Source organism: Leptodactylus fuscus, chromosome 9 (genome assembly GCF_031893055.1).
Source record: "Leptodactylus fuscus isolate aLepFus1 chromosome 9, aLepFus1.hap2, whole genome shotgun sequence".
In the NCBI taxonomy this organism is placed as follows: domain Eukaryota; kingdom Metazoa; phylum Chordata; class Amphibia; order Anura; family Leptodactylidae; genus Leptodactylus; species Leptodactylus fuscus.
Window position 1 is genome coordinate 40,776,418 of NC_134273.1, and position 15,917 is coordinate 40,792,334.

Here is a 15,917-nt window from a genome sequence, read left to right on the forward strand (position 1 = left end):
GCCGCAAGAAGACGCGGTTGCTGTTGAAGATGGAGGCGACGCCCCCAGTGCTGTCTGAGCGCTGGGGCCCGCCCCCATTTCTGCAAAAGAACTCATTTACATACCGGTAAAAACCGGTATTTCTACGGAACAGCGGGCCGGAGGCGACTGAGCAAGGTAGGAGACGAATAGCCTTTCTTAAGGCTATTCCTACGTGGTAAATAGAAAAAATGTTGTTTTAGTGGTAGAATCTCTTTAAACCTAAGATTCCCCAGTGGCTGCATCTGGATCCATGTCAAGCCCTCACCCCAGAGTCTTCATGTATGAAAAGTTCCTTTGTCCACCTGTTATTGATCCTCTCTGCCAGTGAGCAGAAGAGACACCACGAGGACGGTCAGATGATCTCTCTCCATCAGCGTGGCCTTCATAGATTCCTGAAGGGGGGAATCCTACTTTTCAGGCTTGTCCTTTAAGTTTGTTCATAGATTTCCTGACATCAGGATTAAGTTTATACAGATGGAGCCCTAAAAGTGTCCTGTAAATAGTGAGTTAACGTTGCCATTGCTGGAGTTTCTCAGAAGTCCTCATACTTATATTTGTGCGTGTAAAAGACCTGCCTCTTTTGTCCGCTGACTTCCTCCCGCAGCCCTCCTCCCCTCTGGGACAAGCAATTACAGGATGATGTGAAAGCACTTTGGCTGGAAAACCACAAATTCATTGATACAGAGCCCCGTTCTTCAGGCGTATACCTGGCAACAATTAATGGGCAATTCATATCCGCCTCTTCTCTGGTGGTGGCCATGTTCTCGAAAATGATTCTTGATGTATTATCTCATCTCACTTTAGAGTCTGGCTTGCTGTGTTGTCTGTGTCGTGCTCGCTCTGCAGGATATACCATCTATTAAGCTGTATCAGGTTATTGTAGTAGCAGAGTACTGTACTGTTCCAGACATCCATGAAATCAGGCGTTGTGCCTTCTTGGGCCTATGGACATCATATAGAGGGGTCACCCACAAAGAGTCCTTTTACACAGACAGATAAATTGCCCTTCAAGACTCGGCTAGTTCTTGTTTACTTAACATTTATATGACTAGTGGTACATAGAGGCATAAAATAGCGATGCTGTACTACTACATCATACCAGATGATAGCAAATGGGGCCACATTGCAACCTGCAAGGGAGAGTGGGTGCAACCTGACAGATGTCACAAAGCCGATCCTGCATGCCGGCCTTCATTACTATTGTGCATAATTGGCAGTGTATCACATGCAGTCTTACTATTGCAGCCGCAAATTGACATGAATCCTTATCCATAGGTTTTTGGGGGTTTTCTTTTTTTTTTCTTTTTTTTTTTCTTTTTTTCACAAGAACGATTGTTGGTAAAATTTTTGTCACCCCCTTCTTATAAGTACTCTTTGTCAGCTGCCAGTCCCCTGTACACTTGAGGCGTTAGACTGCTCACAAACAATGTTTTTTATGTCGTAAATGATCAGGAACGATACATGAGGGTATTATTGTGTTGTGGCAGGCTGGCATGGCACAACAACCCGTCCACTAGCATCTTCAGGTACCCAAAAACAGATGATCCGTGCAGGGTCAGAGTGTCAGAACCCAACAGATCACATACTGATATCCTATCCTTGGATAAGTTATCAGTTTGAAAATTTTGGTTTGGAGCCAGAAAACCCCATTAAAATAGCTAAAACCCCTTTAAAATAACTGTCTATCTGTCCAGGAAGGAATTTTTGAGAGAGCCACTATTTGTTTGCTATCAAAGAAAGACTTGTTATTTTATCTCCGCTGTCTCAACCACAATGAACTGCAGTTTTTGTTTGATGCTGTTCATTATTTTATTCTCATTTCCTTTCTTTCTAGGTCACAGAACAAAAAACCAAAGTGCCCGAAGTGACGAAACCAAGTTCAAGCCAAGCGACGGCCGCCAGCCTACCTGGCAGTTCCCCCTCGCCACCAGTAAATGGTGGCAACAATGCCAAAAGGGTGGCAGTGCCGAACGGACAACCGCCCAGCACCGCCCGCTACATGCCTCGGGAGGTGCCACCGCGATTCCGCTGCCAGCAGGACCACAAAGTGTTACTGAAACGTGGGCAGCCCCCTCCGGCGTCCTGTATGCTGCTGGGGGGAGGAGCAGGGACTCCCCCCTCCTCCACTGCACCAGGGACTAGCCCGGGCAACGCACAGCCAGGGACAGGAGCACTGCTGCCGGGGGAGAGTGGACCTGCTACAGGTAAGGAAAACCATTACAAAGTATGATTTGTCACAGACAAGGGAGCACCTGCATCTTGTCTGCATAATAATGGCCTAGCTCCAAAAGGTTTTTATATCTTAGACCTACTTTGGTCACACGTCTTGTTACGCTATATACAGTACTGCCAACACTGTAATAATTTGCACCCTAGATAGTCCCTACTATTGTGCCCACAGTGCAACATTGTCCACTAGATTGCTCCAGACAAATGTCTATAAACTATCTATGTAGCAGTGTACACAAAACAAACTGCTCCAGTGGTGCCCGAATAAGTGCACAAAGTGCGGTGCCCCTATAGGAAGGTTGTACAGTGCTCTCATCTTCACTAACTAGAGTATACACTAAGCTGCTGACGTATGACTATATCCTCCTGTGCCAACCTCTGCAGCCAGGGACAAGCGCCGAAGAATTCCAATGTGCAGAAGTCATGTAAAACTGATCTCGTGCATCAGATGTGAGGGATTTCTCAGGACCGTGCCACACATCTAGTTCTGAAAGGCTAGTTTACTTGAGCCCATGATTTGGCCAATTATTGAAAACTACCATTTCTAGGAATATTTGTTCTTGGTCATTGGCCTCTGCAAGAATCATTTCACGTGGATGTGTCCAGGCCGAGAAATGCAGACATCACATAGTCCATGTTTCCCACCTTTCCCACACTGCCTGGTGATTTGTGATGCAGAGTTCAGCATGATTCTGGATTCTGGAGATCAGTTCAGACGAGCCGTAGATCGGTAAATGTGGCTGTTACACGGATTATGTTTCCTGCCCTGACACAGCTTTGTGACTTGGCCCCAAATGTGTAGCGACCACCCGAGAAATGAGCAATGTGAGCTTGTTTCTCATCCTTGTGTACAGCACCTAAAATCATCCTTTATCGTAAGCTCATCCCCATGTGTACACAAGGCGCTGCAATGCTAATAAGTGACGGTAGGAGCACAAACCGTTCATTCATCCTCATATAGCAGTGACGATTGCTACATGTAAATGGAGCCAACAAGCAGGCAATGAGCAGAAACGTTAGCTAGCCCTCGTAAATGGGGTATTGCAGAAGGGAAAGTCTATGAGCTGCATCTTACCACAGAGGTCGCAATAACATCTTTAGAGTAATAGACACAAGTATACGCTATTGATATGCATTCAACTTTTTCCTATACAGTTGTGCTTGGCTGAACACAACACGGCAGGGCTGCACCGTGAGGCATTCATTATAGATCGACAAAAAAGTTGCAGAGCAGGAGGTGGAGCACTAGGCAGGTGGACATGTGGAGCGGGAAGGGCACAGTGACTGTCAGAAGGTGGCACTACCAGCGCTGACAGTAGTAGAGCTCTGGACACTCTGTATCACCGAAGGCAGCGGTGGGGCACTTAATCCAGTCATCGGATGACTTGTCATTTCCTTGTGTTGCATAGAAACCGGAAGTAGAGATTCAGGAGATATTGGGACACGGAGCAGGGGATCAATGTGTCACTACTTTGCTTGTAAAATGTTTAGACAAATTAGAGAGCAGAAGTGGCATATGTATGGATGTATATATTGGAGCCTCTTCGGGCGGTAGTGGTGTGATGCAGGATGTATTAGGAATAGGAGCGTACTCTTCTCTGCATGCGGCAGGGTCTCTTCAGAACACAAAGGGCCCTTTCTGTGGAAAGCTGCAGTGTACATGGTGTTCTGGAATAGCTTTTCAGGCTGTAAGAATCTCTTTCACGTATTGAGGCCTCTTGAGGGGCAACCCTTGTGGTGTCCAAGACTTCTGTCCAGACATCTGTAGACTCTTATGTAGGTCCAGAAACTTGGCTTTTATCCTTCAGAGTGGAAACAGAAACAGCCCTACGCCAATGTGTGTGTACACACACATATATGTGTCACTGTATATCAGCACTGTTTTCTTCCTTCCTTCTTAACACTGTCCTAGTGTTTATTTTTTATTTTTTTCAAAGTAAAGGGTTTTTTAATAGTTATTTTGTATTAGCAAGGATTTGCCATGTTCACTGAAGTTCTGTTCTAATAGTGGGATGTAAAACCTGGTTTCTGAGGGGTACACTCCTCTGTACAAAAAATACAGAGGTGTGTCTTTGAAATTTTTGTTGTATTAATACAATTTAAAGCAGGGGTGCACAACCTCTTTTGGTTTGAGCTCCATGTTGTCAGACACTACCAAGGGCTAATAAAAAATGTTAAGTGTTTCCAGGATTTGAGTGAACCTGTGTAGTTGTCCATTCTCTGTCCCAGTCCACTCTGTGCCTGGGCTCGCACCGCCACAATCTGGGAGACTCATGTGACTACTAAGATCAATTGGGGCCTCAGTGGTCACCGGAGAGGGGACTGGTGATGTCCCTCATATATGTCACTGGTTCCTTGTCGGCGACTGCTGAGGTCACTTGTCAGCAGTCAGATGGTCGTCACAGATTCTGGCAGTGCGAGCCCCGGCATGCAACTGAATGGAGATTGGAAGCCGATAATGGAACAGCGGGAATAGGTGACTGACCCACAGCTCGTGTTGCACAGAAAGATATTGTAGGCTGCCGATTGTGCAAGGTGGGTATGAGCCCATATTATTTAGAGTACACATTCAAGAGTTTGTACTATGAACTCCTCACCTATCCTAAGCACTGCTTTGTTGAAACAGAACTACCCTATATCCCCAATCGTGATTGAGGGGGGGTCCTAGAGATCAGACATAGAATGGGCACAAGTCTTGTTTGTGGCACAGCCTCTTTACTGATGCGTTAGATGATGGAAACTTCTTTTACTAGTCACAATATACCTTCCTCAGAAATCCTACACATGGCTGTAGACCACAGTATGGCAGTAATTGGTGCATATCAAATATGGTGTCATTATTTTAAAAAGGGGTCTAAAAGTGAGCCCAGAAACAATTGACTAGTAAATTTAACCTTTGTTATGGGAAAATAGTTTGAAGAGATGCTATCTTGGAGTATCCCAATGACAATAACCTTATAACACATTACCAGCCTAGGTTTATAAGGAATCATCGATCTGTGTCGGACACCAGAATTCACATAGAATATCTGTTATAGTAACCCCGGGTGCCGAAGCTGCCAGTGGCACATGCAACACCAATCCTATTCACCAGAACCAATGATATGCAGTGTAGAGGGATTCTGCCCTGCCCCTATTTCTTGTATAAGTAGTGCTGCCCACACTGCCTATCTACTAGCAGCTTCCGGCATTGGCGCAGGGTCCGGGTGTCAGATCCCCATCGATCACATACTGTGGATAGGTCAGCAGTATGAAAATTCGATTTGGAGCCTCTATAATGTGGATAAATGTAAAGTTATGCATCGGGCCATGGAAAATAGTCGGGGCATACTGGTCAACAGTAAACTTAATTTTAGCAACTGGTACCAGGCAGCTGCTAACAAAGTAAATTAAAGCATGGGGTGGGGGTGGGTTTGTTCAGTTTACAAAAAGACTGCTTAGGAGTGACCTCATAATAATGTATATGAATGGACAGTACAAAGATCTTTCCAATGATGTCTTTATATCAAGGCTTGTAACTATGACAAGGAGGCATCCTACACGTCTAGGGGGGGGGGGGGGGGGAGTTTTTTTTTTTTTTAAGCTATAGTATACTGATTCATGGACTTAGTCCTATTGCCATATTTGGCATACTTGTGAAGGATTTTAGCCCTATGATGGGGCAGTTGTCATCAGCCTTGTGAGGTTTTTTTGCCTTCCCCTGGATCAGCTTAGGTTGAACTTGTGTCTTTTATCTAACCTTATCTGCCATGTAACTACAGCGTGCACAAGATCTTTCTGTTCTGCCAAACACAACAGAGCTGTTACTTAATTTATTTAATTTTGAGTCTAATTATTTTTATTTTTTCCCCGACAGATTTATCGTCAGGGGCAGCTGCTACTTCAAATTATGCAAATTCCACTTGGGGCTCGGGAGCCCCATCCAGCAGCGGCCCTAACGCAAACCCTCCCCACGCCTGGGACAAAGTGATTGTAGACGGGTCGGATATGGAAGAGTGGCCTTGCATAGCCGGCGTGGACGCAGAGCCTCCTTCCGACAACGCCACAGACAACAACAGTGCCTCGAACCCAGCCTCGGAGAAGGGTCCCCCACAAGGAAGCGCCACTAATCACAAAGGAAGGGGGGGCCAAGGCCAACAACAGCAGCAGCCTGGCAGTGAATGTATCCAGGGGGTATGGAAAGCTGACCCCAAGGCTAAGCCCGTCCCGTCTTCCAACCCTGCTACAGAGGGCGTTAATAGACTAGGAAACTGGAGGAATATGGGTGGGTCTGAAAGAACGGGGCCTGCCTCTGGTTTCAGCAATTTTAACCCAAATACCAACCCGTCGGCCTGGCCGGCCCTGGTTCAGGAAGGCAGCAGGAAAGGGAACCCAGAGCCAGATGGCAGCTTCTCCAGCGCACAGCTTGGCCCCACGGGTCCAACCTCTCGGGAGCAGCAGTCAAAGATAGAAAATGCGGGTGCTGGTTTTGTAGCCTCAGGCAGGGAGCCAGCAACAACCCATCACACTGACGGACCAAAAAATGGAAACACTAACTCTACGAACTCAAATTCTTCAAATCCCCTTGACAACAAGGGAACTGCCTTTGGGTCGGGGGATGCCTGCCGAGGTTCTGACCTCTCTGCTCAAAGCACTGGAGAAAGAAAGAATGGAGGGGTGGGCACTTGGGGGACAACAAGGGGTCAGTCTGTCACAGGAGATGCCAATAGTGGACATGGCAATTCTGGAAATAATGGACGAGAGAGGGAGGATGCAAGGAAAGTGTCTTCATCTCATAGGCCCAATGGGTCCAGGGGAGATTCTTGGGATGGCAAAAGTGGTGGAAATGGTTCTTGGGGATATGGCCCACAGGCAGATCCCAGTGAAGTGAAGTGGGGTGAAGGGAACAAAATGGTGGCAGGTGGGGTGTCTCAGGGAGAATGGAAACAGCCGTCTGGACAAGAGGACTTAAAAGTTGGAGATTGGGGGGGTTCAAGCCAAGGAAATTCTAGCACTGGAGCATGGGACAATCAGAAGGGCCACTCACTATCTGACAACCAGGGCAACCCGTCATCATCGGCCTGCTGGGGCCGTTCTCCCAGCTCTGCAGGTAGTGAGGCAGGTGGGCAAAGCACTGGAAGCAACCCCAAGGCTGGGGGTAGTGGAGACAGCTTGAACTCCTGTAGTCGGCGTTCACATAGATCTACTCTCCCAGATAGTCAGGCTGTTTTGCAGACCTTGCTGAATCGAACAGACTTAGATCCCAGAGTACTTTCTAACTCGGGCTGGGGCCAAACCCAGATAAAGCAAGATGCAGCATGGGATACAGAGGAAGTTACATCTCGACCTGATGGTAAAGCAGACCGAGGCACTGAAGGTTGGGAAAATACATCACAAGCAAAGAGCTCAGGGGGTTGGGGGGATGCCCCCAGCCAAAGCAATCAAAATAAGTCTGGTTGGGGAGAAACCCCTGCCCCAGTTTCATCTGGTCAGGAATGGAAGGACACCAAAGCAACTAGCTGGAATGACTATAAAAATAGCCCATCTGGTTGGGGTGGTGGTGGGGGGAATGGGGGTGGGGTTGGTGGACGTCAAGAGGAAAAGGCAGGTCCTGGATGGAACAATGATAATGGTTCAAGTACTGAGCAAGGTTGGGGTACTCGACAACTTAATCCTGGAAGTGGATGGTCTGCTGGAAAGAATGGATGGGGAGGAAGCAATAGTGAGGACATGGAGCCTCCCAAAGGCCCTGCTGGCTGGGATGGTTCAGGAAACAAAGCTTCCTCTGGCTGGGGTGAAGTAGGGCAAAATGATGTTGGCTCTTGGGGCAACGGGGCTAACACAAACCCAGCTTCCCGAAGTGGTTGGGAAGAAAGTAAAAGGCCACCTGGAGGAGGTAATTGGGGAGAAGCACCTAGACCTCCGGTACCCTGGAACAAGCAGCAGGAAGCTCCACCGGCTGCACAGTCATCTGGCTCTTGGGGCCCTCAAGCTCCAACATCTGGAAATGGGCGGCAGCCACCCACGCCAGGATGGAAAGGTGGTCCTACTCCTACAGTGTCGAAGGATGAAGAGCCAAGTGGCTGGGAGGAGCCAACACCGCAAACCATTGGACGTAAAATGGACATTGATGATGGTACGGCGGCCTGGGGGGATCCTAACAGTTACAATTACAAGAATGTTAGCTTGTGGGACAAGAATGCGCAAGGAAACCCTGGACAAATGCCACGGGAGCAAGGAATGCCAGGGTCAGTTGCCAGCAAGGCAGCGCCATCAGGTACGGGTAAATATGTTACTGCTGTTTATATTTATTTGCCTAAAACTATGTCTTACAATTGTACAAGTTTACATTTGCTTTAGAATCATGTTGAATTCTTGAAAAATATTTGAAATGATGAGGGGAGCCGGAGCCTACGACTTATGTGCTGTTTTATGAGCATTAATGGCAGTGAACATGCTTTTTTGTATATATGTCAAAATGCCGTCTTGATGCCAAAAGTCTGAAAAGCAGTCGTTTTTTAGAGTACTTGCAACGTAAAGGGATTCGGTCATCTCTAATGAGTCAATATTCATTCCTCATAACGTAACAATCCTGGGGCATCATCTTTTCTTACAATGCTGTGTTGCACCATTCCTCCTAGAAATGTCTGAGTAAATTGACAACTGGGTATGTACCATTCCATATGATAAAGGGGTGTGTCTGTGTCACCAGCGCTGATTGGATAGTGTCGGTGTGCAGAGACACCCCCCCAACCAGTTTTCAATTTATTCAATTTAAGTTTCTAGTGGAATAACAAAGGAACGGCCCAATGCAGAGATCTTAGGGAAGACGGCCCAGAATCGTTATATAAGGGGGAATCCAATTCTTTTCTTATACAGACATGTCAGGAGAGGTGAAAGCATTAATGGGATCCCCGAATACAAGAGAAGGTATTGCCCAATAGCATTAGACAGGGAGGCTGAACGAAAAGATGAGTACTGGCTCAAAGGGAGCATGGAAATTATTACACAGAACCAGGTTGTGCTCTCTTTTTGGCACTTTGGAGCCTGTTTAGAAGGTCTAAGGGTATGTTCACACAAAGCCTTTTTTTGCAGGTTGCTTCAAGAATTAGGAAACTTTTTGAAGCGTATTCTTACACAATGCAGTTTGACGCTTATCTACAGCTACTGACTTCCATTGAAATGAATGGGAAGCGTTTTTTGGGGGCGGATTCTGCCTCAAAATGCTCCTACAAAAAACAAAACTGTGTGAACTCACCCTAAGGGTATGTTTATACAGAGTTTTTTGTAGGCGGATTTTGACGCAGAATCCACCTCAAAATCCGCCTGCAAAAACATCTCCCATTCACTTCAATGGGAGTCGCTTGCTTTTTTCCCCAGCTAGCGATGTTTTTCAGTTAGCGGGAAAAAGAAGCGACATGCCTTACCTTCCTCTGGATTCCGCGGCTCAAGACACACTCCTGCCTAGGCCATTCATTCGGGCCTAATCGGGAGTGGGATGCCGCAACAGGATTCTGATGCACTGCATCACGTTGCGGCTAGCCGCACGGAAAAGGTTTCCGCTGTGTGAACATACCCTTATTGTACCAAGTTGAAGAACAGTGTTCGTGTATGATACTGAAGTCCTTGTCCGTGACTGGTACTTTGCAATACTTAATCTTCCCTATGCATGGAGGGTAAAGTATTTACATATTTGTGCAGCAATACACAATGGAGATTTTTAATTTTTTTTTGTCTTTTTACCTTACTTGAATGTCATTTCCATGTTTCAGCAATGTTAATCCTGTGACTGCAGTCCATGTATATCTCTTAGGACTCATACACAGTCCAGTCCAGTGCACAGAGCCTGTATAACTATACAACCTCTGTGTGCTGCCATAAAGGCATATGATAGAAGAAGAAGCGGAGCTTTGTGATTATATAAGCTTATATGAAGTGGAACAGGATTTCTGAGTGAAAAGCCGAGGAACTCTTGCCTGGATTCCTAGGAGAGACTGTGAGAGTCCAGATAACCCTACACAGACAGTTATTGACAGCCTTCTATACACTGATACCAGGACAGCGGTCAGTCATCCTGTGTGGACTCAGGACTCAGGACTGTCACTGTAATTTGGCTACCTCTTGGTACTTCACTTGAAATGAATGGACCAGTGCGCACGCTGCCCAACGAAAGGCCCTTCAGAATCAGGGTCGAAAGTCTCCCATTCACCTCATCCAGGGGGACCTAAGCAGTAAAATCCCCAATCGATCCTATCCAAAATATACAATGTGAACCCAGCCCAAAAAGTGTGTAGTTCTTTAGGCGTTTCATTGATGAACGCAACCAAGCTGCCACAAAACTGAAATAAGAATGCAGTGTGTGACTGGTGCGTAACGTCCTCCAGGGTCTGCATGGAGGTCGTGTTCTGGTATCGCACAGACACAATACTACTATGTGTATGCACCCTTAGGCTAGATTCACACCTGCAGCTTTAGATCCAATTTATTTTTAGCGAATGCACACATGACACTATAATGGCGCTAGTCACCTATAGGAAGGCTCTGGCTGCAAGTAAAATCTATTTAATATATTCTAAATTGATTGGTCTTCTACATACAATATGTACATATTGGTGGCAGATGCTTAGCACAGGCCGTTCCCTGCAGACATAGAGCTGTCTCAGGTGAGAATTACAATAATTCTGTACAAGATAGATTCCTCAGAAAACATGCCTGCTGGGATCAGTAGTGTCTTTCTGTAAAATGGTAACCGCAGACATGGCAAAAGTCATGATTAATAATCCAAGTTTCAATGGTATCAACTATAGCCCCCCCCCCCCCCCCCCCTAAGTCCATAATATCACATTTAGTCCTAGAAGTTGGATTGGAGGAGGATTTTGCGGAATTGGCTGTTAATGTGGATATGATCTGGGGCAGGACACTTTGCATTATTGTAGTGATCTATGATGCTGGAAATCCCTGCTCTCTTGCAGCTTTACTGTCCCATACTGTGTATATTATGGACAGTACAGGCACAAACAGACAGATACTCCTGGCATCATACATCACTAAAATGCAAGGGGTCCCATATACTGACCAGGTTCATGTTGGGAAATCTAGCTCATGTATGGACCATGTGCTTGGGGCCTTGCTAAAAAATGGAAAGTTGGTCAGACTACACTGTAATCTATTTTTATTTTTTTTTTGTTTCTCAGTTAACAATATATTGTCCAACCTTAAATGGAGTCGATCAACCTTTCTTAACCCTTCAAGCTGCCCCCATTGTGCTGTAGGCGCTGTGACATGCTTCACACCTTCGTTATGTGTCTCAGTCCCGTGAATGCCAAGAAAGACATTCTTCATTCTGCAGATTAGGTGCTCGGAGCACAGGGGTGTTCCCAGAGATCTCCATTGAAAACACTCACCTGTATGCTTTGTTCCATCTCGGCCAGTTTCTTATGATGTCATCGCCTGCTCGGTTCCCACTGGCCAGGGGGTGGGAAAGCGTTGTGTTTGGAGATCTCTGGGAGCGCCTCTTGTGCTCCGAGCACCTCATTTATATAATAATAAAAATATCTTTTTCTTGGCATCCTCGGGACTGTGGCACATAATGAAGGTGTGATATGGAAGCATGTCACCGTACATACAGCACAATGGTGGCAGCCTGAAGGGGATAAGGAAGGTGATTAGACTCCCTTTAAGCTCTGAAGCTGTATGGTAACATAAAGATATACTGTCACCATGAAAATGGCCTCTGATGTGTAGGCAGTATGTTATAGAACAGGAGGAGCTGAGCAGATCCATCTATAGTCTTGTGGGAAAGGCTTTGTTGTCACTTATCATTTCTATCTTGAATCTTTCTTGCTTTGATCCAGGATCAGTGTCTTCCGGCTGTCTCTGTATGCACACTCATATATAAGGAAAGCTGACAGTCTCCATATAGGGCTGGACACTGGACTCCTAAAGCAAAATCAACAACGCTTTTAAGACTCACACTTAAGATTCACATCACATTTTGTTTGTTTTTTTCCATCCACATAGCACATCCATTTAACTGGTGCAAAAAACATGCAAACAGATGGCCAACCATTTCCATAGACTTCAATGTCCTGTCTTGGGTTTTTTGGATGGCCACAAAAGTATGGTATACAATGTTTTGTATTTGTTTAATTTTTTTTGTCTTTCAAAAACATGGACAGAGACGAACTTTTTTTTTCTTTTTCTAATGACTATATAAAAGGATGGCAGCCTTATGTATCCATTAAAGGATGTAAAAAAAACCCTGATGTGAATACAGCCTAATATTCTCACCTCCTTCTGCTCTGTGACTTGCTGTCTCTTTATAAATCTATTAACTTCTTTATGAGAACAGCTATTTGTCAGAAGGACAGAATATGGTAAAAAACCCCTGTGATCATGCAATTCTCATAATCTGTATGCAGGTAGTGGTGTACTATTACTGTGTGTTCTTACATGGTGTGCTGCTATTTGTGCCTTTACATAATGTTCCCATACATGCTGTTTTACAGCAGTTTATTACATAACGTGTGTGTTAGCATGTAAATCATTGTCAGATCAGATTGTTGTGTATCAGTCAGTCGGGTCACTTTCTAGAGATGATCCTTCCAGGTGCTGCGTTGCACTCCTAGAGCTTTACTTCACGATATTTTGCTGCATTTTCAGTAATTTGATACTTTATTCTTGTGATTTCTACCAGATTTCTGTTTTTGTGTTCATAGTTTGGAGCAAAAATAAGGTTCCTCCAGCTGATAATGGGACATCAGCCTGGGGTGAGCCGTCTGAACCTGCTTCCGGATGGGGAGAAGGAGAGGAGACAGGACCTCCAACCCCAGGTTGGGGGAATGCAGCCCCTGTAGCTCCCAGTGCCATGAAAACTGGTGAGTCCCACTGGGAAGGGTCTAAATACTGTAGTTTTGTTTTTTTTCTTCTTTGATGTGTTTTTGCCTTTAAGGCTGCGTGAATGCATTGCGGTTCTTTCCGCAGCACTTTTAAGAGAAAGTTTATACAGTTTTCCTCTGCGGACTTTCTCTTAACATTATATCTACGGGAAAGCCGCCGGCGTTTCCGTTGATATAATTAACATGCTATGATTTGCAACGCCGCAACGGCTTTGCAAATCGCAGTATGTCCTCACTGCATTTTTTTCCGCAAAGTGGGCATGGGATTTGCATGAATCCTATCCCCTTTGCTTGCACTGTAAAACACCACGATTTTTCACGCAGCGTCTCCACTGCGGGCAAATCGCGGCGTTTATGTACTGTGGGGCTCCGGCCTTAAAGGGTTTTTCTAGGCTAATAATATTAATGACCTAACCTAAAGATAGGACACTAATATTAGTTCTATGGGGGTCTGACACCTGCCACCCACATTTATTAGCTGATACTCAGAGAATGGAGCAGGAAGCAGTCAGCTCTATTCTCTATGTAGGAGCAGAACTGAATCACTGCAGCTTGGGTTTCAGTCAAATGAATGGGAGTAGATCTGCAGTACCAGGTCTGGCCACTACGCAGAGAACAGCGCTGCTTCCTGCTCCATTCTCTGTGTACATTTTTACATGTGAAGCAGATGAGGTTAGTGTTCTTGTTAGTGTAACTGTAATATACTGAATTTATGACAAAAAAAAAAAATCTAAACATCTATTTATGCAGGTACAAAAACTATGCAAGACGGCTGGGGAGAAACTGAAGGACCGGTGGCAGGAACTCGTCACAGCAGCTGGGATGAAGAGGAAGAGGGTGGTGTCTGGAATAGTGCAGGATCTCAGGGAAGTGGCTCCTCCCACAATTCGGCAGGGTGGGGCCAAGGAAAGAAACCACAGATCAAGGTAAGGGAAAAATATATACGGTATCTCTTCATTAGTCTACATGTTACATTGTACATACAAAGTTTTGTATAGCCTACAGCCTAAATTTTTATAAAACATTACTAAAAAGATGTTGCTATACACCCACATACATACACATATATCATCTATAATTAAAGGTTTTTTTGTTTTTTATAATCTTTATATAATCTTTTTATGATCTGAGTACTGTACACTGTAGTTGTCTTTACCACATAGTCTTAAAGGGGTTGTCCGTGGAGGTTTATTTTGCTCTGTTATGGAGCTGGCATATTATATTAAAGCCGGCCCCTATAGCACAGGTAGCTACTTGTGAATATTGGAGAGGAGGAAGGATGCGGAGCACCAGGTGCTAGTTCTGATCTAATGACCCATGGTCTGAAACAGCCTGGAACTCCAAGGTGCATGTAGGCCTAACACCCTGGACAACCCCCTTCAGGGTGTGAGGTCATCTGAAACATTTAGGTAGATATTTGTTCTAGATTTGGGACCGGTTTCTACGTCCAGAATAGGGATCCCCAAATCCACACCCTGAAGACAGAGGTGGTTCTCATTCTGGAGATGTGTGCGTCTCACCTCTGGAACCAGAACCTTTCAGACATTAATGGCATATTGTGAGTTTAAAGTAAAAATTGTCTCTTCTGTTTTGATGAGGACAGTTCACTAAAAAGGTCTGATATCGTTGCAGGGTTCCCTAAAAGGGGGAAACAATGATTCCTGGATAAACCCATTGTCCAAACAGTTCTCAAACATGGGATTACTGGTAAGTCACTTTTTCAGTAATGAATTGTATGTGTTCTTACATATCTGTCCAGCATCTGAATATGGGCACCCTCACACAGCTGATTTTTAGCACAGATTTCAACACTTTGTTTGCTCCCCGTCTTCTATTGAAAAAAACAAAAAAAGATGGATACAAGAAGCCACCACTTTTTTTTCCCATTCTAGCTGATGATACATGCAGACATAATGTGCTCCATCTGCATCCGTAATGCTGTTAGTTTTCAGTCTGTTGTTCCGATCCTATGATGGATCAGAACAATGGACTAAACTGCGGCAGTATGACTGTAGCCTTAGATCTGCACGTTAGATTTTTTTTTTTTGGATGTGTGAATAAGGCCTAGATGCAGTATGGATTTTACTTAGTATATCCATGCTGCAGATATTCTCTGTGCATTTCAGCTTTTGCATTGCATAGAGTGAATTCCACTGTAATTTCTACAGCTGTACACGCATATTTTGCTGCTGGTTTTTGCAGTAGAAGATGTGTACTAGTGTTGCTAAGAATGTGGGTAATTTGACCAGAAGTGTTATTTTCTACAGTAAAGCCCCTCCCCCTTCCGATGTTTGCTTTATTATGTTCGGCAGTTTTGTTTCCCAGATTCTCCAATGCTCCTGCTGTGCGTACATTGTAGGGTATCTCCAGGAGTGAGTGGTTTTAGAGTGGCACTCCGTACATGAGGCCCCCCGTCCCTTCTCCTCGGTGCGCCAGGCTAATTGAACACTTCTCATTTTTTGTGTCCTGTACAGAGCCAAGTGGATGACTCATCTGCTAGTAAGATGGACCACCCTGTTGGTGAGTTTCATGTTTGCAGTTTTAGTCCAAAATAACCACAGACTTCCACATGCTAATGTTTCCAGTTACTGAATGCAAAAAGTAAGTCTTGTTCCTCTGATTTTTGTGCCCTCAGGTGTTCTTCCAGATAAGAAGTTTGAGGCGGACAAGAGGGGTGTAAATCTCGGGGACTTCAATGATATGATGCGGAAGGACCGGTCTGGCTTCCGTCTGCCCAATTCCAAAGAGATGGGAGCCGCAGACAGCGGGCCTTATTTTGAGAAGGTCAGT

At 45.2% G+C, this 15,917-nt stretch overlaps 1 protein-coding gene across 3 annotated transcripts in view; it reads left to right on the forward strand.

Annotated features, from left to right (window-relative positions):
• Positions 1-15,917, forward strand: part of TNRC6B (trinucleotide repeat containing adaptor 6B) — an 82,862-nt gene that overhangs the window by 47,296 nt on the left and 19,649 nt on the right. For all 3 annotated transcript variants that reach the window (XM_075286789.1, XM_075286791.1, XM_075286790.1), the window contains exons 5-11: positions 1,856-2,225; positions 6,107-8,506; positions 12,948-13,106; positions 13,878-14,053; positions 14,760-14,834; positions 15,602-15,647; positions 15,763-15,911. In XM_075286789.1, the coding sequence (XP_075142890.1) occupies positions 1,856-2,225; positions 6,107-8,506; positions 12,948-13,106; positions 13,878-14,053; positions 14,760-14,834; positions 15,602-15,647; positions 15,763-15,911 (3,375 nt within the window). The remainder of the gene's footprint in view (positions 1-1,855; positions 2,226-6,106; positions 8,507-12,947; positions 13,107-13,877; positions 14,054-14,759; positions 14,835-15,601; positions 15,648-15,762; positions 15,912-15,917) is intronic.